General features: G+C 45.5%; 1 protein-coding gene across 1 annotated transcript in view; it reads right to left on the bottom strand.

The window, feature by feature from the left end:
- TBC1D8B (TBC1 domain family member 8B) overlaps window positions 1-22,940 on the bottom strand; it is a 720,472-nt gene that overhangs the window by 509,335 nt on the left and 188,197 nt on the right. Inside the window, exons 5-6 of the mRNA XM_086967215.1 lie at window positions 18,438-18,575; window positions 17,577-17,727 (exon numbers count right to left, since the gene is read on the bottom strand). Coding sequence (XP_086823341.1) covers window positions 17,577-17,727; window positions 18,438-18,575 — 289 coding nt within the window. The remainder of the gene's footprint in view (window positions 1-17,576; window positions 17,728-18,437; window positions 18,576-22,940) is intronic.

Genomic DNA, 22,940 nt, shown 5'->3' with positions numbered 1-22,940 from the left:
ACCAACAGAGAAAACAGGCCTAGGAGGACCTAAGTGGGAGGACGAAAGCCCGTAAGGAGCCGCTGAACCGCCGACTCGGCATGATCATCAAATAACAAAACCCCATTAAAGGGTAAGTCAACCAGCCGTTCCCGGATATTTTCAGGGAAGACGCTGCCTCTCAACCAAGCGTGGCGCCTTAAGGCAACAGAACCCGCTGTAGCTCAGCCTAAAGAATCCGCCGTATCTAGGGCTGAACGTATTGTGATTTCGGCGAGATCACAGCCAACCCGGAGGAGGTGAAGGAGATCAACGCGAGCACCTTCAGAGGTGGGAGGAAGCAAATACTCTGCAGAGTCCCACAGGGCAGAGGTAGTCCAAGCCAAAACACACATTGTATTTAAAGACCGCAGGGCCGCACAAGTAGATGCAAAGATATTCCTACCCCACAACTCAAGCCACCGTGACTCCCGAGAGGGAGGAAGCGTTATAGGTGGCAGGTAGGGGAAAGCTGTCTGTAACACAAACCCCTGCACATCAGGAAGGACAAAAAGTTACACCGGGTCGCCTGGAGCTGGACGGTGGCGGGGCAAAAGTAAACTAGCCACCGAGTCACCTGAAGCAGGCCAGACCCGAAGCACCCAAGAGGGCATCATAAAGGGAAGCCTCAAAGGGAAGAAGACGCTCCACATTGCCGGACCCACGGTGAAGGACCTCAAGCAAGGGGTCCACAGACAAAGGGGCAGCTGGGTCGTGCCCTGACTCCACGTGGACCGAAGGGATTGGCCCTGCCGAGTCCCCCTCTAACAATACCAAATCTCCGGTGTTCCCAGGGAGCAAAGGATCAATAGGCGCAGGGTGCAAACCCACCAGCAAGTCCGTTGGGGACCCCACAAGAACCGGAGGACCGAGGACCCCAGGGAGGCCTGTATAGCCGTAGCATATGCCTCTATCTGGGCCTGCGTCGCCCCTGCAACAAGAAAGGGCAGATAAGGGGAGGCCGACTGTTGGGAGCGCACGTCCGGAACATTCCGGGAGCCAGTGCCCCTGACAACAGAAGAAGAGGAGGTTGAAGACCTCGGCGACAAGAGCCTCGACTTACCAAGAGGTGAACGAAGGCCCGGACCCCAGAAGGCAATCTACGGCAGAACCAGACAGTAGAGGGACCTCCGTGCCGATATAAGCTTCATACGGCGCTCCCGCCGAGACTTAGGTTTCAGATGTTGGCAGGCGTCACAGTCCGTGGAGTCATGGTGCTCGCCCAGATACCACATACAAATAAGACGCGGGTCCGTGGCGGACATCTGACGCGAACAGGAATTGCAAGTTTTAAAGCCCGAAGGCATTGCACACTATTCCAGACACGAAGCATCGAAAAGAAGGCCTGAAAACAGGCCAGAGGAACCGCTCACTCCGGATTCGCGTTACACGCGGAAAAGAAGGAAAACTGACGTCAGAGTGCCGGGAGGGACTTATATGACCTCGCTGACATCAAGTACGTGGACGACGTCAGGGCAGGGTCGTGTGGCGCCGTCCCCCAGGCGCGCAGAGGTGCTGCAAAAAACAAATTCTGGATCAGTCTGACTCCTGGGGATATTCTAAGTTAAGGAATCTGCGGCCAGATGTCTCTATTGGATGCAGCCATACACTACATATAGGGGCACTGCGTAGTTATGCGATAACCATCTCCAAAACGGCTGCAATGAATCCTATCATGTTTGGTATTAAACAGGTTGGAATCATACCCCACACCGTAAACCGTGTAGGGGTATGATCCCAAGCACTGGAAGAGCCCTCCGTTTGGCTCTCAGTGTTCCCAATACCAGCCTTCCTGACCAGGGCAGCACACAATGGTTGCTGCGGACCAGAGTCACGATTACACCCTTCTGCTGCTGAGCCAAGCTCGAGCAGGGGAAGGCAGAACAATAGGCATCCTGTCACAGAGGCGGTGTGACCACCTCCCAGACAGGATGTAGTGTATTGAGGCGAGGTGGTTGCGCTTGCCAGCGCCACTCAGTCTGCATGAGGGGCACATTTGGTGTCCCTGTGCATAGTCCAGTTCAAACCAGTCCTGAGAGCCTTTGGCTCCCGCTCTGGCGCGAAACTGGACAAAGGATATGGGAGTAACCTCTGCCCTGTCCAGACCCTTCCTTGGGTGGGTCCCCTGAATCTTCCCAACCCTTTCCATAGGGTATTTAAGGGCTTACCTGGGTGTATGTCCTTATATTTGTCATGTGATAAGATTCAGATCAGACACCACTACTCTTCTATCGTCTGGGCAATCTGGAATTCGCAGGACTTTGTTTGGACCTGACTTCATCTCCCTTCCAAGTCTGCTGCATCGTCTGTGCCTGTGCATCATACAGGAACCTTCCAAGGACTATGAAGCATCAAAGACACTTGAAGGAATCTTCCTTAGCGTGAAGGAGTCACTCCCCTGCATTTGCAGGCACTGCAACTAAGTCGAACGGTCTGCTGATCCTGATCTCCAAAGGTTCTGCAACACAGGTGGTGCTCCACAGCTCTCGAGGCCTGCCCAGCTCTTTCACCACGTTTGAGGCCAGTATCCCTCAGGGGGCTTGCAATAACCAAACCCCTGAGCACCGCATCAAATTGCAGTAGCAAAGGCTTGTTGACTTCTTTCCAAGAAGATCTTTGGGCTCCAAGTAGCCCCCACCTTGAGCATCTCCAGAGACCAGAACCTTCAGCCACAGCGCTTCACTGTGCACCGTGGCCTACATCTTTTGGTGAGCTGCTTGAGGCCCTCTCGCCACTCCAGTGTCTCCGTCGTGGGGGTCCACTTTAGAGTCACCGTCCCCCTCAGCACTCGACATCCTTCGTGGGACAGTTCATGCACGGCTTCTGATCCTCCTCAGCGTCGCCTGGTCCTCACAGATGCAGAGTCAAGGTCATCGCCAACCATCCTGCAACACTCGGTATCGGATAGCATTTGTCTTCCAAGTCTCCTGGCCACGACCTGAGTGACAGACTCTGTCCCCTCTGCTTGCAGGTACCGCTCAGCTAGAATCCATCCTCTGATTCTACCGGACACTTTCTCTTTCAGCAGTGGCACTGACCAGAAGGCCTCCATTGGGTTAGACGGAGGTGTCTGACCCAATGGTAACCCTGGTGTAGGTAACGTGGGTAATAGGGTATCCACTGGTGGGATGGCTCTCCAACCTTCTGTCTTCCCAGGGTTTCTTCAGGGTCCACTGGGAAGTGTCCTTAATCTTTACAAATCCAACACGACTTACATGTAGAGTTGTACAGAGCACGCGGTTGTGTTCTCACACTGCACACGTTCTCCATGGGGTTCCTATCAACTCACCTTGGGTTGTTCCTTAGGGTTCCCAGCACTTCAACGTCCTCTCGACATTGTCTTGACCAGAGTAAGGGTTCTTATACCACTTTCTTAGTATATGGTTTGGTGCCCCCTGGGTCCACTGTGTATTTCGTGCAATTTACTGTGTTTCTTTGCTAAAGTATTGTGTGCATTGTGCATATCTCTGGGTAGGAGATATTTGTATGTGTTAGAGAATATTATATCATAAATACATATTTTTATAAATATTTTGTGTGGCTCTTTTTCATTTAATCTATTCTATGAGATTGCATTCTGGTAAAACAAGCTGCTTTACACTTCTTCTCAACTACGCCTGAAAGCAGCTCTCCACAGCTACCACTTAGAGAGCTTTCTAAGGTTGTCTAAGACCTCCTAAATCATCATAAGGGTTGTCTGGACTGCTGCAGGGTCTCCACTTACATAAGTGTACATCATATACCAGGCCAGCTTCTCACATTCCTACTATAAGAAAATTGGTTATTAGTTGAGAGCATTGAAGCCCAATCAAATAATAAATACAATTCTTATCAGATTGAACTACAAAAGTAACTAAATTAACCTGTGCTTAACCTTTGGGTAGTGTGGCACAAAGGAGACAGGCATAACTTCGAGACAATGTGTAAAGTATTCATGCAGCACTCAAACAGTAAAAATGTAAAAACATAACCCACAAACAAATCCCAAACAGATCAAGGAGAATTAACTTCCAATAAAGAAATGACACCAAAACAAATTAAATCCAATAAGTAAAACCGGAGATATTAGGTGCCATGAAGCACAAAGACCCACTTGCGGTTATCTGGTTGCACTAGACCAGGCTAAAGTGACAAGTTCAGGCCGACCATGGTGGATCGGGGGTCCGTACACGATGGATCGGGGGCCGGATACAGGGACCAGTTTAGTGCTTAAGAGTCAACGTCTCAAAGTCCAAGCAGTGAGGGGGAGGTTACCAGCACGAGGTGCGAGTCAAGCATCACAGACGGTTGTCACAATTGTACCAAGAGCTCGTCATCACTCAAAGTTCACGTTGGTTTATCGTCCCGGACAGTAGCTGTCAGCATTAAGTACAGGATTCGAGCTGCTGGTCACCATGGGAAGTTCTTGTCAGTGTGAAGGGCAAGTACTTCTGGAGCTCTGCATTGGCGGGGGATTTTCATCGCGGAGAGGGCACTTTGGGGTCGCAAAGGTCCCAAAATTCTGTAACTTCACCTTTTTTTCCTCAGGAGGAATTCTCTACAATGCCAGCCAAGGGTCCTGACCTAGGAGCACCTCTTGGAGACCAGGACTCGCTCCAGCAGAGACCAGCATCAGAGCTCAGGCAGGTACACACAGGTTTAGTTTGTGCCGTACAGCTGGGCAGTTGCAGGGAGGATTCTGGAAGTTTGTGTTCTTGTAGCTCACGCAGGAGGGCAGCCAACTGACCCTCGAAGTAACCCTTCTAGTGTCAGTGGCTAGTGGTCACTTCTTCTCCTTCCACTAGTCCTGGATTCCAACTATCTAGGGTGATAAAGGATAGGGTGGGTCTGGAGTTGGGTTCCTTTGTGTGTGCTGCAGACATTGCCCTTTGAAATGTAATCAGGGCAAGATACAGGACACTCACAGAAAGGCACCATGGCTCTATGAGCACCCAAACTGTAGTTAGCACTTATTAGGTGTAATAAAGTAACCCTGTGTTAGTCTGCGGGAGACATAGACCTTACATCAGTTAAAAATAACTTTCGGAGTTTCCCAGTCAGGGTACGTGAAAATTTAACACATGTCTTATTCCTTAAATACAATGCACTCTGCCCTAGGGTGGTTAAATCCTAATTTAGGAGGTGACTTATATGTTTTAAAAAGGTAGGTTTGGGCTTGGCATTGGTTCCTTTTGCCAGATCAAAAAGGCATTTCAAAACTGCAATCTATGTGATGTAGGGGCAGGTCTGAGACATGTTTTACAGTGCTACTTTAGTGGGTGGCACAATGAGTACTGCTGCCTACTAGCAGCATTCCCTTTACAGGTCCTAAGTACAGTTAGCACCATTTAATAGAGATTAACAAGTAAATTAACTGCACAATAAGGTGTAGTCCAATTTTACTATGTTTTAAGGTGAGTGCAGAAGCACTTTAGCACTGGATAGCAGGGGTAAAGTGTACAGAGCCCTAATGCCAACATAACAAGTTCAGCAAAGTAAGGAAGTGAAGGGAAAAACGTTCAGACAGTACCATGCCAAGGTTGTCAGGTCTAACACCTGCCATTCACACCTTCCTTTCAAAATTGCACTAACGACTTTTTAGTGTAGTTCTATTATAGCTTTTTCTACAAAGGACAGCGGAATCTTGGGATTGCTATCAGAATTACATTCTGAAACCTTTGGATATACCTTTTTTAAATATGACAAGCAGCTTCAGTATCAATAGATTTGATAGTCTAGCATTGCTTGTTATGTTTTCGTATTAATTCTCATTCTACTGAAAAACCTCAGGGGCATTAAATTGCCACATTATCTAGTCAATTGAATGGCTATGCGTATGGGGTCTCCTGGATGAGGTTACAGATTGGAGACACGTAATCAGCCTTGGTCCAGTGACTTGGCCTCCTCCACATGTGCTCACTGTAAAAAGAATTTCTTTCTATCCCACAAAGCAGCCATTAGACAGGTCACGAAGCTACTACTAAGTGTTAAATAATAACAGGCAATACATTATTAATTAGTTGCAGTAGTACAGGCCAACCTGTTCAATTACACAAGTGTTATGTGGCTGCGAATTAGAATAATGTTTTCCCACAGTTAAATGTCTCACGAGGCCTCCCCTGAGCACCATGAAAGTAGACAGCCTCTGCCATCAGCTCCAGCTTTCATAATTGTAAACTTTGAGCCTAAACTTAAAGAAATGGTTACGGCCAACCACAAATTCAACATGTTAAATCATTTTGTAATTGGACAAATGTGAGATGTAAGAGCTGCAATATTGGTTACTTTTTCCAGATGAACGAATGCGGACTTCATGTTCTAGGCTTGGGAAAAACTGAAAAGTCTTTATAAATGTAATGAGCATTTGTGCAATACACAGCTAAAAATATTCTTCAAAAAAAGGCAGAAACACAAAGGCAGATGTCCTGAGCATGTCTACCTCTGAAGGAAAGGTGTGAAACACTATGTATTGGCTGTGCTCTCAGCCTCAATCGTTACACACTTTGTGGCTGGGCCCCGTCTATGATATTGCTGGAAGGCATGAATTCTCTTTTATTTTTGCAAAATTATATAACGCAAACTGGATCCGTAAGGTATTGGAGCGCTTTACATGAGCACCGATTACGTTCCACAAGGACGTATTCATTTTTTGGTAGGCACGGGGAGATTGTGATTTGCCCAAAATCACAAGAAGTTGAGACGACGCCTAGTCTCGAACCTGGTTCCCCAGCTCCAAAATCAGCAGCTCTGGCCATGAGGCCACAACTTTGCCCAGCTTCAGATTACATTATCAAACAGGAAGAGCAACATAAAGCAAAACCTCAATTCAAAAAGAAGAAAGTAGCTGGCTTAAAAATGAGAAATGCCCAGGTTACTGTGGAATCAGCTTCTGAACGGGGAATGGGCTCTGACGATGCTAGACAGCGTGGCATAAGTAACAATATCTTGCAAGATCCTGAAGGATTTTCTGGTGACAGCAGTATTGAGTGAGTGTCCCACATAGATTGTATGAAATTACGCTATCTCAAGAAAGGTTAAAGGTCTATTTTGGGAGAACTTAACATTTGGGTATGACATACTGATAGCTGAAAGAGATTGGCCGCCTGAGTTTGTAATTGATTGCCCAAAAGGGTAAAGCGTAATTTTGGCAGCTTTCTTCGACCTCGTTCCAGAATCATTAAAACATTCATACGCACAGGAGTGGGAGCTAGCGCTGGCTCCGGCATTATACCGCAACCATTTAGAGTGGGACATGGAATCTACCCACCACAAAGCCCCATTAAAATCTAATCCAAATCCACAGAGACAATACCCTATAACAAATGATGCAAAAAGACAGGTCAAAGAAATCTTAGACAAACTCGAATACCTCAGTAAAATTGAGACTTGCACCTCCTCAATGAATAATCCTTTGTTTCTAGCAATGACCCCTGATAATACATACAGTCTAGTTTTAGATTACAGTCATTTAAACACATGCACACGAACGTTTGAAGATCAGAACACAGGGCCGCATTAATGAATAACATTGTGCAGAAGAAATACAAAACAACATTATACTTCTCGAATGGATTCTTCTTCCAGAATATAGCTCCAGAAATCAGATATTTGACAGCATTTTCTGCTCTCTGCACTCAGCAAAATTGTTGACGTTTGCCTCAAGGGTATAATAACAGTCCGGGGCTATTCTCGACAAGAGTGTCAGCATTATTAAAATAATGTGACGAGGAGGCTGTGTCCTATGTAGATGACACCTAACTAACGGACAATTAATTACTTGAACACTTGAGCAGGGTGAACAACATAATGGTGGGATGCACCAATTTGGGCAAACAATTTAATTTCAAGAAATCTAAAATTGACCATCTCAATGTCCTGTTTTTGTGATATGAGCTATCAATGGAAGGCAATAGCCTGGCAGCCAACTTTTTAGAAAAATGTGCGCTGCTCCAACCTCCTAAGACTCTCAAAAGTTTACAATCCATGTTAGGCTTTCTACATTTTGGAAGAACATACATTCTAGATTACAGACAAATAGTAAAACCTTTCTGTGACTTAACCAGTCCTGATTTCACACCACATCAGATAACACAGCAACACTCTATGTTCAGTCAGGCTGACATGATCTAAACATTTACACACACATGTAAATACCACTAACTTCGTAATCTGGGTCGTCCTCGGTTTTTCAGGATACACTTAACTCACTTTCAATGAAGGTGAGACAGTTCCAATTGCATACACATCACAAATGTACACAAATGCTGAAATGCGATTTGCAGCAACAGAAAATATATTTACTGCAGTACAGACTGCTGTAGTGAGAGAAAGCGATACAAAAAGGGGATGATGGACGGAGCGCTTGAGCAGATCAAACACTCACCCCCAGTCAACTGATCTGGGTTTAATCCATCACCATTCTTTAGCTCACTCAGCCACCCGAGTTCAGACATGGCCATATGCAAATCAGTCTGACCCTGTGCCTCACGGGAACAGTCCAGCCCGAAATGCCAAGCAATGTCTTAACTGGACCAGAAACAAGCATCCTGGGACCGGTTTCGGATTCATAAACCTCATCAGCCTCGGAAGCTTTTTTCCGGTCCAGGGAAGGCATGGCTTGGCAGTTCGGGCTGGACTGTTCCCATGAGGCACAGGGTCAGACTGATTTGCATATGGCCATGTCTGAACTGGGGTGGCAGAGTGGGCCAAAGAACGGTGATGGATTAAACCCACATCTGTTGACTGGGTGTGGCTCACTGGTTAGAGCAGGCAGACCCTGAAGCAGAGGTCAGACCCGGGACCAGTGTTCAATTCCCGACGCGGCAGGGTCTTGAGCTCAAATGTCCATGGACTCGATAATTCTCCCTTCGGTGCCTGCTCTAATCATGGGTTCACACTCTGCAACTCTGGGCATTAAGCTTGCTTAATCTCCACAACGGCCCCCCGCGGCGGGATGCCTGGCTTTCACCTTGGGGATGCCCTGTAGGGGCTATCTCACATGGAAAAGCCAGGACGGGTTCCCAAGGCAAGCGCGGAGATACCCCTTCGGGGGTCGATTCAGGCGCTATATAAGAAACATAATAATAATAATAATGTTTGATTGGTTCAGATGCTCCGTCCATCACCACCCCCTTTTGTAACACTTTGTTCGCCATAGGTTGGCAAGGTATGCTCAGACGTGAATCCCTTGCTCACTTTGCCATTGGATTCAAGCAAGCCGGGCTGAAGATGGCTGAAATGCCAGAAACCGGTCCTCGGAAGCTTGTTTCCGGTCAAGGGAAGGCATGGCTTGGCAGTTCGGGCTAGACTGTTCCCATGAGGCACAGGGTCAGACTGATTTGCATTTGGCCATGTCTGAACTGGGGTGGTAGAGCGGGCTAAAGAACGGTGATGGATTAAACCCAGATCTGTTGACTGGGTGTGAGTGTTTGATTTGTTCAGATGCTCCGTCCATCACCACCCCCTTTTGTACCGTAGTATGAGAAAGAGCACTAGCACCGGGGAAATGCATTATCGTTGTAACCCCGGTACCAACTTTAGAAACAGTTACCAAAGCGAGCTTTCCAAATGCCAGAGCCCTACATCCGCGATGGATAAAATGGGCTAATTCTCTCACTGCAACAGATGTACATTACAGATATGATTCAATATTAAAAACTCAAGTATTCCTGCAGTAAGAACAAGAACACCCTTTCCCGAATAAAATCTTGCCTCTGGAGAAATATGAATACATCATTTACACTGATGGGTCTGCTCAGCCAGCCATAGGAAGTAAACAGCAATATAGCGCTGCATTTGCTAGAGTGATGGGTCGCATGAAGGATGGTCGGTTCCAACGCAGTTGGCAAAAGCTGAAAGCCCTGATATTGGCACTACAGTACACTCATCGGGAATTCCCCACACTGATAGTGTGCAGTTTGTTTTACTGTGTGCAGTCTTGCAATGAATATCTTCATTACTGGAGCCAGAATGGGTTTAGAGATTCCAAGGATTGCAAGGATTGTTATGGGAACAAGTGGCTAAGCTTAAAGCATGCCTGCAACGGGCACAGGCTTTTCACACCTTGAGTCACCAGCATGCTGGCATACACGTTGAAGGGAATTCACTGGCTGATGAAGTCGCTAAGGCGGCAGTACGGACTGCTGCCATTGCTGCAATCACTCGTTCTAGCACGCGGATAGACGGGGCATACTGACATCTGTGAACGCATCAAAGAACGGCTCTGCCATTCCAAAGGGCTTTCCACTCTAATATTCCTATAGATAAAATGCGCAAAACACACTGTATGCTCAAATTCCTGGAGTGGGGATAGAGTTATACCAAACACTGATCGCAGATTAGGTTTAATTCTAGCTGCACACGAGGGTCTAGGACCTGCACACGCATCAGTCACTGCTACAGTTTTGTTACTGAAGCATAGATTCTCGTGGCAGAGTTTGTATAAACAAACAAAGGCTTTTGTCTTAAAGTGTGAGATCTGTCAGGTACCACCATAGCACAGCCACTACAAACACCATTACTCATTTCAGACCAACCTCGGGGCATGTGTCTATTTGGATCACTACGGCCCCTTAAATTCAGACGGGGCTTACAAGTACATCTTGGTGGCAGTGGATCCATGCTCTAGATTTCTACGGGTTTGGCATCAGCACTCGACGGACATTCAAACTGTTATAAAGGATTTACGAGACTTCATCGGGACATACACAATTGGCACATTACATTCCGACTGTGGCCTTGCGTTTAGCTCCCGGGCTTACAAGGAACCCATGGAAGGTATGGGAGTGGCCTTGTGGTACTCCTCCCCCAACCATCCAGAGGGAAATTCGGTGGTGGAGAGGAAAAACCGGGACCTAAAATAATCCTTAACAGCAAGAGTATTAGGTGCGGGTGGTAGTTGGGTCAATCACCTATATGGGGTCCAGAGGGCACTGAATAATATGCCAAGAAAATCCTTAGGAGGACGTACCTCCTATGAGATCCTGTTTGGGACAAGAATGTGGGTACCTGACCTCTATTGTGCCAGCATAGTGGTGGAAATAAACCCATTTGTATTGAATGATTGTTTGGCTGTTTTACAGGAACTCAATGAATTCCGGGCTTTCCAAAGCAATGTCCAAGTAAAACGCACCGCCACTGGCAAAGTGTAACCGGTTCCGGCAAGACCTATCTGGGTCCCATAGGTTGAGGACCTGGTCAGGGAAAGATCACGGGCAAAAAGGAGTTTGGATCATCCTACAGAACACCTGTACCTGTCCTGGTGGTTCAAGGAACAAGAACAGTACTTCTTATGCCTCTTGCTGGCCGAAAAGAAAAGAGTTGTCTCCACTGATCTGATCAAATCACACTATGTGGCCGATTCTCAAAAGGAGGCCGGTGTGGAATCATGAGTAGCCACAGATCTCCTCTCGCTACTATACAAGAAGCTCAGATGGAAAGACTAATAATGTTTCAAGACTCCTCTGTGCAAGATGCTGGAGAAGCCAATAACAGAGTACGAGTTATAATAATCCACATAATAATAATAATAATAATCCACATTTGTAAAGCGCAAACAATCAACCTTAAGGGTCTCTAGGCGCTGGAGGCCGTCGGGAAGATTAAGCAAGCTATTGCCCAGAGTCACATGGTGTTGGGCTAATCTGCCGCCGGCGCCAGGGATCAAACCGCGATCCCCAGATTCCAACGTCAGTCACCCTGGCCGCGGCGCCACACCTCTCCCTCTTCAACACATGTTGAAACTGATCTACACCAAATCACTACTGAAACGCAAATTGCAATTCAGCCCAACAATGAACTTTACATTAGCGTGCCTTCACAAGAAACAACTGCCAGTTCTACAAACACTGCTGAGCTCCCAAGGATAAATCGAACAGCGTCTGGCTACTTCATCAACTTAGATGACTTTTCTTCAGACCCAAGTGAACCTTAGTAAATGCTGCCCATTTCTAAGAAGGAAAAATGTTGACAATTCTATCTCTGGCTGAAAAAGCCTTACTTAGTGCCCCCTTGGCTGCATCTTTGATTTGCATTAGGGATCCTGTTCCTATTCATTTGGATTGACATAATAACTGTCTTTTTCCCTACTAATAAATGGACATTACCTCCCACAATGCTCGGCAGTGCAACCTGCAAACCTGGTTTTGAAACCACATACGTCATCACACCGTGAACAAAGAGACTTGTTCCTAGTGAACATTTCAGCAGTTCCAGTAAATGATGGTATAGTTTGGGATAGGGTTTCCTATGATGTTTTGAAATTTTAAAATTCCACACGTTTAAATTTTAATGAATTATTTCATTACCCTGAGTACACTCTCTGAGGATTGCGACATTGAGACTGTAAATACTATGCTCTCAGATTTAGAACAATCTGCTGAATTTTCTTACAATAATTGTATGCAGATACACCGGACTACAATAGTATGTTTTATTACCAACACTATGGTCATCACTTTTTGCGCAGAGCTACTGCCCCACGCATTGTAAACACTTACCACCAATGGAAACATTGCCCGACACCACCAAAAGGTAGTTCTGCCACATTTGCACAGAAATGTGTATACTTTTCAGGGTTCAATACATCAGACTCGATAAGTTATTACAGACACATGCATCTGCGAGGAAAATTATGTTGACTAACACAAAGCTCATATATTCAGCACCTTTCATCTCCCAACTGTCTATACGAGGTTTCGACAATTGGGGGGCAAGATTGACACAAAATCCATCTGAGGACGAAAGGTTGGCAGGTTTAGGGAACAGAGGCTTTATTTAGAACCTGCCTCATACCATTACAAATAATGTTCAACAAACTACCTGCTACAGGTTTGCAAAAATTAAAGACTTGAAAACACCACGCATCCCCTAACCAATACCTTTTGCAGGTATATCGAATGACACACTGTTAGGTGAGGAAATGCTAGATACAGTGATACAGAATGGTACATACAATTCTTCAGCTCCCGATTAGAAGGGATGGTTGGTTTGGCCTGTTGACAAAAATATGTGTCAAGCAAGATTCAAGAGTACCACCAGAGGGTTTAATATCCATAGGCCTGAACCACACTATGTACACACAGGGGTAGCGGCTTCTTATAGTGTTAGGAAGTTGTGCGTAGAATGAATAAAAACCTCAACATTAAAACTGGTGAAACAACACCTGTCCCTTCGAGAAGACAACATGGGTCTTAGGGATTTCTTGTTAGGTCCCAAGAAACCCTTCTTGTATGCCATCTAAAATGAACTGTGGAAAGTCTCCCAAAGGGATGCTGCTGAGAGATTATGTGAAATTGATAGGATTAACATAGAAAAGGCCTTTGCTGTGGTAGACAATGGTATGACCACACTTTCTTCACGTATTTATTGAAGGAGCAACATTGTGTCCTCGGCAATCAACATAAAGGAACAAGATTTGTCTATTCTAAAGAATGGGCAATCTCAATTGCACTCCATTATGCGTTTAAGCTGGACGCTTCAATCACTGCGTTCAGGCCACGTGCCATGGCGATACACTAACCGTACAAACCTGTTCTTGGTTTACAATCTGACCGACAGACAGTTTACTACGCAGAGATGCACCATACACCATGCTGCTCAGTGAAAAATGAGAGAAGTTTCCTTTCACCGTCTACTGAATGGTTAATTCATGGCTATATCACACTGCCAATCACAACATTTCAGTTCCAATACTGCCTTAGATGCATCTAAGCAGGCATGTATGAAGCATTGGGTGAAGGGTTCATTCAAGAAACCTGGGAGTTATCGTACAGATATAGGTGCAAAAATAAGGACACTGAAGTTTTCTTAAGTGGTGGAGACTGTGGGAAGGCTTTACGCGGGTCTTTAGTGTGCAATTAAGTGTCCCTTTATGGAATGTGTAATGCGTCGAAAGCAAACTTATCATGCTACTTGAAAGGCTCCCTAGCTGCAGTGATTCATCCAGTTTTTGAATTACTCTCGAATGGAAGTAATTTAGTGCTGAATGATCAAGGCTGTTGTACAATCATGCCGGGCATCACATATCTTGTCACAGTAAACTTCAGGGTTGTTTGCAAGCAAGTATTGTTTACCCAGGCTCGCACAGTTAGGGAGGCACCGCTGTTGCCTTCACTGAATGTTTCCAGTATAAGGTTTGATTACCTGAGCAGACTGAAAGCCATGTTGTTTCAACAAAATGTGGCCTTAACTTCAGCCCAAGAGTCTTTTGATCTCCAGATTGCAAGAACTTCAGCAGAGATACAGGCTCTGTCCCTACAAACTTCCAGATCCATTTCAGAGAAATGGTTGATAGAATCTTTACCATATCTGATACAAGTGGGATTGTACACTTATTTAAGTGACTTGGATCGGGTCTCTTTACCACCTTCCAGACCATTTTCGGAGTAATTCCAGCCTTCACACACTCCAGACTTGGTAGCGGTTTTGGAGGGCTTCCTTTGGTCCTGCTTTCGGTAGGGGGTATCCTGATTTTAATACTCTTGCTTCACAATGGACATCGTAATCCCTTACAAAATGGAGAGAACACTGCTGGAACGACGTTGTCGTGAGTGCATGGTGTTCTACCTGACTATGCCTCGGCTTAGAGAGCTGAGCGAGCGGTTCCGGTATTTCAGACCAGACTGTGTCCTGTCTGTGTTCCGTGGCCTCTTCTGCGGATCTGGACCTGTGTCTGACACTTCCAACGGTTGCGCCGCCGGACAGAGAAGTGCTACTGGAACCTTTGCAGGCCCACACATGCAGTCCACAGCATATTACAATGTTGATGACAGCATTTCTAGAGCCTCCAAGGGATGCTTCCGCTCCTGTTGAAAGGAATATCTGCTCAACTCCAGAAATGCAGGCATCAGCATCTGGCGTGCATGCATCTATCTCTTTCCTGACAGCTGACGTGGGACCCAGAGATGGCCACATTTTCTCACTGGATATGATACTGAAAGTTCTTGAGGGGCTGCCATCTGCGGATACAATGATCAGCTATGTTGAGTCTTCAGCACAGGATTCTTAAAACAATCTGGACTCTCCTGTGCTGGGAACCATTTGGCAACTTTTTAAACATTTACTAAAACTGAAGGTCGAAACTGACTTTTTTTTTTCTTCTCTGCTCTAACTGAGCTTCATGGCCTTCAAAGTGCTTAGTGCAATAATCACAATATATACAAGTTTAGAGGACCTTACGAAAGCTTTTTTCAGGAAAAATTACTTTTACAAATTTTAAGGCTGTTTAACCCCTTGTGTACTTCTGTCGGCCAACGGCCGTCGCGCACACTACCTTCGTAGTGCATCGCACGTCCGTTGGCCGAAGCGGCCCCGCCCACTTATTGAACCCGCCGCACGGTAAACGGGTTAAGATGCTTTTTAGTATGTTTATTATAAGTAATTGTTTGCCTTTTTGGAACATTAGCTTTATCATTGCGTAGCTGACCTTGTTGACCTTTTGATGAGGAGTGGGAGTCATGTCTTTAAGGATAGTTCCATCATGTATACCCCATTTTACATACATTGTCCCATCCACACGACCATAATGTATCTAAACTGGTGACCTTTTACCTAATAGATTGCTCCTGACTCTTCAACACCAGGCTCTTAGTCTTCTATCAGAATCCCTGCACCAGACGTACATAAACATGTCCCTAGGCACGGAAGATTTATTCTGTATAAGGGTCACCACTTTTTTTCATCCTTGGCCAACAGCCAGCTGGGAATGATCGCACTCACTTAAAGAAGGATTGGTGATTGTTTTCAAAACATTTATGATTGTTTGCAAAACATCCATGATTATTTAAAAAAAATATCAATTCCAGAAGAAACCCTGGAGTGACCACTTTAGTATAAAAGACCCTCACTCCCCCCACAAATAAGAGGAGAATTCCTTCCAAGCTGAGATGGAGGTCCTGCAAGCCGAATCGACACAGAGCGGTCTGACATCCCTTGCGGGTTGTCATCCTCGACGCAGAGACGGGGTCCTTCGTTCTAAACGGTCAGGTGAGGGGCTGGTTCATCCCTGGGGGTTTCTTGGCTACAGATACACCTATCTATATGCATAAACACCTACACATCCAGGTTATGCTAGGTACGTTTTAACAAATTACTTAGGGCGCGCATTTTAGGAATATGGAAGCGCTACTGTTTTTATCTGAACTGTTCCTGTTCATCTTCTTAGCACTGTGGTAAACATGGAAGCGCTACTGTTTTAATCTGAACTGTTTCTGTTCATTTTCTTAGCACAGTTGTAAACATGTATCTACTTTTCACTATATTGGTACTAGCAATCTCTTTTGTATGCTTCTTTCTCCTGATTGTCGCAGCACACATGTTTTACACAAGGTTGCCGCTGGGCCAATAAATACTTATTGAAACGTCCTAAACGCCATCCTGTGCATTTTCTGAGAGTAAGCAAGCACGAGTGTCTGAGCGAAAAGTCCTGTACTTTTTTCCACGATCCCTGATGAATCAGGGTTGTCATGTTCAGTGGCTGCCAGAGAGTACCTACACCATGGTAGTATACAAGGGGGTGGTAGTGGCACTGTAGAGCTAGTTGGTCTAACAGCTGACATATCGTTTAGGGGTGTCAGGAAGCGGTTGGGACACCAAGCCCTCAATTTAGGTCACCCAAAACATGCAGGTCCTGGGGGACTCCTAGAAACTACACAACAACTTGTTGGAAGGGCTGACAGGAGTACACACAATGAAATAGCGAGTGCCTGACTGTCAAAAAAAGCTTTCTTTTCACACATTTTCTCCTTTCTATGATCTTCCAGGATTGCGTTAGAAGTGTAGTTGCTTGGACGTTTCACAATGATACATCTTGGGTTATCTGAAGGGAAAATGTAGCCTGTGGTAATTAACCCATTAATACAAAATAATAGAACAACTCATTATTGGATGGGCAACTCAATTTACTTGGGCATTTTACCAAAAACATTTCACAAATCATTCTGAATTGGTAAACTGACTGGGGACCTGAACGGCTTAGTGCACACCTCTGCCTACTGTGACCTGGTTAAACCTTTTGATCATAGATGAGCAAACTCTCTAGCCTAACATTATAATGTACTTCTGCCATACAATGCTAGGACAGCTAATACTATCCCTGCCATCTGGTAGTAAGAGGGATATATGAAATAGTTGCCAACTAAGTAATACAAAAGTGTCTCCAACATGAAATCTTGACTCAGATACTGAAAAAACGGTTAACAGTAGCAGACATGCAAACACTTTAGAACAGAAAAGTAGAAGATTTTAAGCAAACAAAATCAGGAGAAGGTATTTTCCCCTAGGACTTCTATTGAACTAGGGGTAATAACAGGTGGGAGACAACTAAAATAAAGCCAAGTTTTGCTTAAAAAATCTGGAGTATCCTGTCTGAATCGTGTCTTTTGGCATGTATACAGTAAGCATACGAGTATATTTGTATAAAAATACTGAAAACACGGAGACAAATATAAAAGGAACAGCACAACAAAATAAGTATGCTGCTTAAAGACCTGCATATGTATAATAAAAAAAGATATATTGACAGTATGTATAGTGTTTATCGCAAAGACAGGGACACACTGTTCAACTGCTCAGTATTGTACCTGAGAAAAGCAGCCAAAGCTCTCCTCTCAGCGTTTCCGGAATGCCTCTTACAACCAGGTCACGTGTTCTCTTTGCCCGGAACATGCTTACACCTCTTCCGCATTCTCTAAAAAGGAAGTTCCAGGTCTGTTCTTTCATCTTTTCTTTCAACTGTGGATAATAAAAACAAAATGAATGTGCCAACAATTTAAATGGGTTTCAAGTATATATTTGTGCATAACAGTGCTATGTTAGACTTATAAAGCAATACTTTATCATGTTTTAAGTCATTTAGTTTCAGGTTAGTTCCTAATTTTCGATTAACTACTCATTTTCAGACACAAACAATAAAGAGAGTGGCCCTTTTAACTTATCAGTTTGGGGCTTGCGATGTGACGATGAAGGAACTGCTCAAAGGAGAGCTTGTTAAAGGAGATATGTTCTGACACTATACAAGATGGCGTACCCACTCTGGATGTTGTTGAGAATGTCTGCTGCTGCGAAGACATAGAGAACATAACTGTCAATCCAGCACTGTAGGGTATCAGAAGGACGCTCTCAGCTACTCTCTGGACCAATTTCAGGGGGGACACTGGCAGCCCCAAGTCCCTAAAGAACAGAAGACTCCAGTGAAGGAGAAAGAACAATAGTGTCTTCTCTCTTTCTGAGTGACCACAGAAGCATTATTAATCCCAAAGGAATCCTCATTTCATGCCCAGTGCAATGGCAGGCATGCAGAACATCTGTTATAAAAATGGTGTATGTACCATTTGTCATGATGTGGTGAAGGTTAGATATTCCTTGATATGTAAATCCATAGATTCAATGCTCCCAATTTCACAACACTGTGCAGGAGGCTGATAAGGACATCATCCACTTACCATTTTTGGATCGAGGTTCTCTGAATCTTGGGGATGAAAGACGGTCATCAGTGCTTCGGTACTCACTGCCTTGCTGTTGGCTTTCTGATCCGCCAGTGACTGCCCTTCATAATAATTTGTCATATCAGGATCGAAAACCTGAAAAGATCAATAAAAAATGTTGACACAAAAAAAAGAAAACCTGAAAAGAAACGTGGATACATTGATACAGCCCTTGATCTGCAAAAGCCTTTCAGTTGAATGGATGAAATTTTTTATTTCATTCTGTAAGTGCACCAATGTCTACACAATGTACATTATTTAATTATTAACTTTTTTATATAGCCTTGTTCTGCTCCTTGGTGTGTCAAACCCCTTAAATATGTAGCGCAATTTGACATGAGGCTGTGTGGCAGGCATGCATTTAACTGTGCAGTAGTACACTGGTAGCAACAGAAAATTTAGATAATATAAAGTCAACAATTTAGAGGAGGAATAGATGAAGAGGAGAAAAGCAAGAAGAGAGAAGGAGTAGTTTCTTACCTGTAATTCCAGTTCTGTAGTAGGGGTATCTCTGTGATAGTCATAATCTGTGAATAGTACCGCCGAGCAATCAAAATAGTCTCTTAAGTTGTCCTCTTCTGCAGTCCTGCATAGACACTTAAGAGAAAATGAAAGACAAATAATGAAGCCTGACATTTAACAAGGATACATTGGCCAGCACTTCATCCGGAAGTGAAAAAAGATAGCCAAATAATATAGAAATTTACAAATTTTATAGAGTTTCACACATAGACAAACTCCCCTTCACAAAATCCTTTGTCATGATAGAGAGGAAGGGTTGGACAGACAAGCCCCATAGGTTGCCATTATGTGTCTGGAAAAGGGATAGCGTGCCTTTAAGGAACCCTCCAGAGACCCTCGGTATCCAATGATGCACAGCCACAGACAAGTTACTTTCAGTTCTTTTTGAAGGTTCATTAAGCCAGGCCTGTAGCATCCAGGAATAACAGAGTTTCTTCCACCGGGAGCAGGGTGGGTCGCTTATGACTATCACAGAGATACCCCTACTACAGAACTGGAGTTACAGGTAAGAAACTACTCTTTCTGTAGTAGGGGATCTCTGTGCATAGTCATACTCTGCGAATAGAATGGCAAGCCCATCCCAAACAACCAACCCAGCGGTGGAAGAAACCTAGAAGAAACATCCTTACTGAGCAAATACATTTCTCAGCGAAGCCTGCCTGCCCAACTTGCGCATCTGTCCTGTCATCAGAATCTAGGCAGTAATGTTTAGCAAAGGTATGGACAGATTTCCACGTAGCCGCCTTACAGATATCTGCATTGGGAACGTTACGAAGCAAAGCCACTGTAGCCGCTTTGCCTCTGGTCGAATGAGCCTTACGCTTACCCCCTAGAGTCTTGTTAGCCTTTTGGTAACAGTTGTATACAGGACACAATCCACCTAGATATGGACTGTTTGGAGGTGGCAAGACCAGTCCTGACTGAACCATAATTAACAAACAACTGATCTGACCTACGAATGTCCTTGGTATTCTCTAAGTAGAATTTCAACACCTGTCTCACATCAAGTGAATGAAGGGACCTCTCCGCCGGAGAGGAAGGATGTTGAAAAAATGTTGGTAAAGTGATAGTCTGGTTGACATGGAAATCTGATATCACTTAGGGAGAAACTTCGGGTGAGTCCTCATGACAACCTTGGAAGCATGAAATACAGTATAGGGTTCCTGACAACAGAGAGCCTGAATCTCACTCACCCTGCAAACCGATGTTATAGCCACAGGGAAAGCCGCCTTCCAGGATGAATAGGCTCAAAAGGCTCCTTCATAAACCTAGACAGCACCACATTCAGCTCCCACAGAGGCGAAGGATGCCTAATGGGGGAAATACCTTTTTCAAACCCTCCACAAAATCTTTAATAACAGTTATTTGGAGAGTTTGTGAAGGGCATTTCCTATACGCTGTTAATGCTGTGAGGAGAACCTTCATAGAATGGAAATTAAGGCCAGATTGAGCTAAATGCAGCAGGTATGGAAGGATGACATCTTCCTTGCAGGATGTGGGATCAGCATTCTTGGACGTGCACCAAATGCATAACCTCTTCCACTTGTAGACGTAGGAAGTCCTTTGAAGACGGTCTCTTTGCCTCCTTGAGTATCTTGATGTAGTTGTCAGGCAGGTTTAAGTGTCCATACTGCACTTAAGCATGAGCGGATTTTGCGGATTGGCAATCCGCGAATTTTGCGGATTTGCGGATTCGCAATCCGCAAAATCCGCGAATTCCCGCGAATTTGCGGATTTTTTTTTTTTTTGTGTTCGCCCGTGTTTCTGCCAGTTCGCGAGGGTTTTTACAATTTCGCAATTTGCGAACTTACCTGTCGGGTCGCAAGTTTTGCGAACTTGTTGTTTCTACGTGTCCAGCCTGTTTGGGACACTCTTCTTCATCACTGCCACTCTCTGTCACCACTGCCACTCTCTGACTACTCATGCCACCCTCTGGCCCACCCATGCCACCCTCTGTTTCATCACTACACCCTCTGGTTGTCCAGTGTACATTATTTTCGGCAAAGCAAAGCACACCTTCCCTGCCTCAAGTGACCTGAATTAATTTGGGGCTGATTAATGTGTCACAGAATATTTTTTTAGCTGGCACCTGCTTCCTTAGTGCGCCCTGATTAGTGATCTTTTGCACTTGCTAAGTGCTTTCATTGTTGCAAAATTAGTTACAACACCTGCCCTGCCCCAACTGACAATAATGAATTAGGGGCTGATTAATGGATTTTAACTTCCAGCCTGGCTCCTGCTTGTCTCCCTTAGCTGTAATTCAGGACCTTTGTGGCATATGTGTAACTATTCTGAGGTTCAGAGCAGGGTCACATAATAGTTTCAACTGGCAACTGAACTCTGGAGGGGCCCCTCAGGAAGCCCTACAGGAAATGGCTACTAATGATGTGCCTGAACTTTTGAACCTGGTAAGTAGTTACTTTCAGTTTTGCCAAGATCGTATTTCTGCAATTTCGCACTTATTCGCGGGGCGCGAACTCACGCTAACAGTGCGAGCAGCGCGAGCAAAATCCGCTGCTCGCGGATTTGCGGATTTTGCGGGAAATTCGCAAATCTCGCGGATTGCGGATTTCCCGAAAATCCGCAAAATCCGCGAGCGGAACGGATTTTCCGCCCACACCTAACTGCACTAGCTCAGGAGCCATGCTGCAAAACTCAACAATGAGGTTGCGGTGCACCATCTGTCCCCTGAACTTCTTGAGAAGGTCCGGCCGGCATGGAAGCCATAGATGAGGCTGGAGAGACCGGTGTAGCAGGTTGGTGAACCACCACTGCCGAGGCCACTCCGGAGCAATGAGGATCATCCGGGCCCTGGATTGGGACAGCTTGATCAACACTGCTGGAATCAGGGGAATGGGCGGAATAGCGTAGAGAAAGCTGTTCGACCAGCTGATCCACAGTGCATTCCCCAGAGTCCCCGATTGGTAAAACCTGGAGGCGAAGTCTCGGCATTTGCTGTTTTCGGCGGTGGCGAACAAATCTATTTCTGGAGTGCCCCATCTTGCGAAGATGTTTCCTAACACCTCGTTGTTTAGGACCCATTTGTGGTTTTCCTGAACGAGCTTACTGAGTGTGTCTGCCTGAGCATTCAGCACACCTGGTAGATGGATAGCCGTTATCGTCAGTCCCCTGGCCAACAGCCAGTGCCAGATCGCTTGCGCTTCCTGAGACAGTGTGCGCGTTCGAGCCCCCTTGCTTGTTGAGGTAATACATTGTTGTTGTTTTGTCCGTCTGCACAAGCAGGGAGCTGGTCCAGAAGGTCGGATGAAAGGCTGTCAGCTCCAAATGAACAGCTCTGAGTTTCAGAAAATTGATGTGATATGTGGTTTCCGTCTGGGAACACGTGCCTTGGATCTGGAGATGGTCCAAATGCGCTCCCCAGCCCTTGAGAGAAGCATCCGTCACAATGCTCTGTAGAGGAATGTCCTTCTGGAATGGAACCCCCTTGAGGAGATTCTCTGCTGAACACCACCACTTCATGGACTGATGAGTGTTGAGAGTTTCGGATCCTGTCCTCACAGCTCCCTCGTTTCTGGTCCCACTGATCCTCCAGACATTCCTGCAGCGGCCTCATGTGGAGGCGTGCATGTGGTGTGAGAAAGATGCAAGAAGCCATCGACCCCAGGAAAGAAGACACCGTCCTCACTGTCATTGATGGAACGGACATGAGAGTCTGAGCCTTCCGAAGGATCGATAAGCGCCGCTCCTCCGAAGGACACACGCTTGCTCTGAGAGTATCGATGGAGGCTCCCAAGTACTGCAGACACTGAACAGGAGTCGGGACAGACTTGGACATGTTGATGTGCAAACCCAGTTGGTTCAACAGAACAGCCGTCCTGTGGAAATGCAGTTGCACTTCTTGGAAAGTGGATGCTTTGATCAACCAGTCATCCAGGTACGGGCAGACAAACACCTTGTTCTTGCTCAGGTGCGCTGCCA

The sequence above is a fragment of the Lissotriton vulgaris genome, chromosome 4_1, assembly GCF_964263255.1.
Source record: "Lissotriton vulgaris chromosome 4_1, aLisVul1.2, whole genome shotgun sequence".
Taxonomy (NCBI): Eukaryota; Metazoa; Chordata; class Amphibia; order Caudata; family Salamandridae; genus Lissotriton; species Lissotriton vulgaris.
Note: the sequence above shows the minus strand (reverse complement) of the source record. Positions and strands in the feature narration are given on the sequence as shown.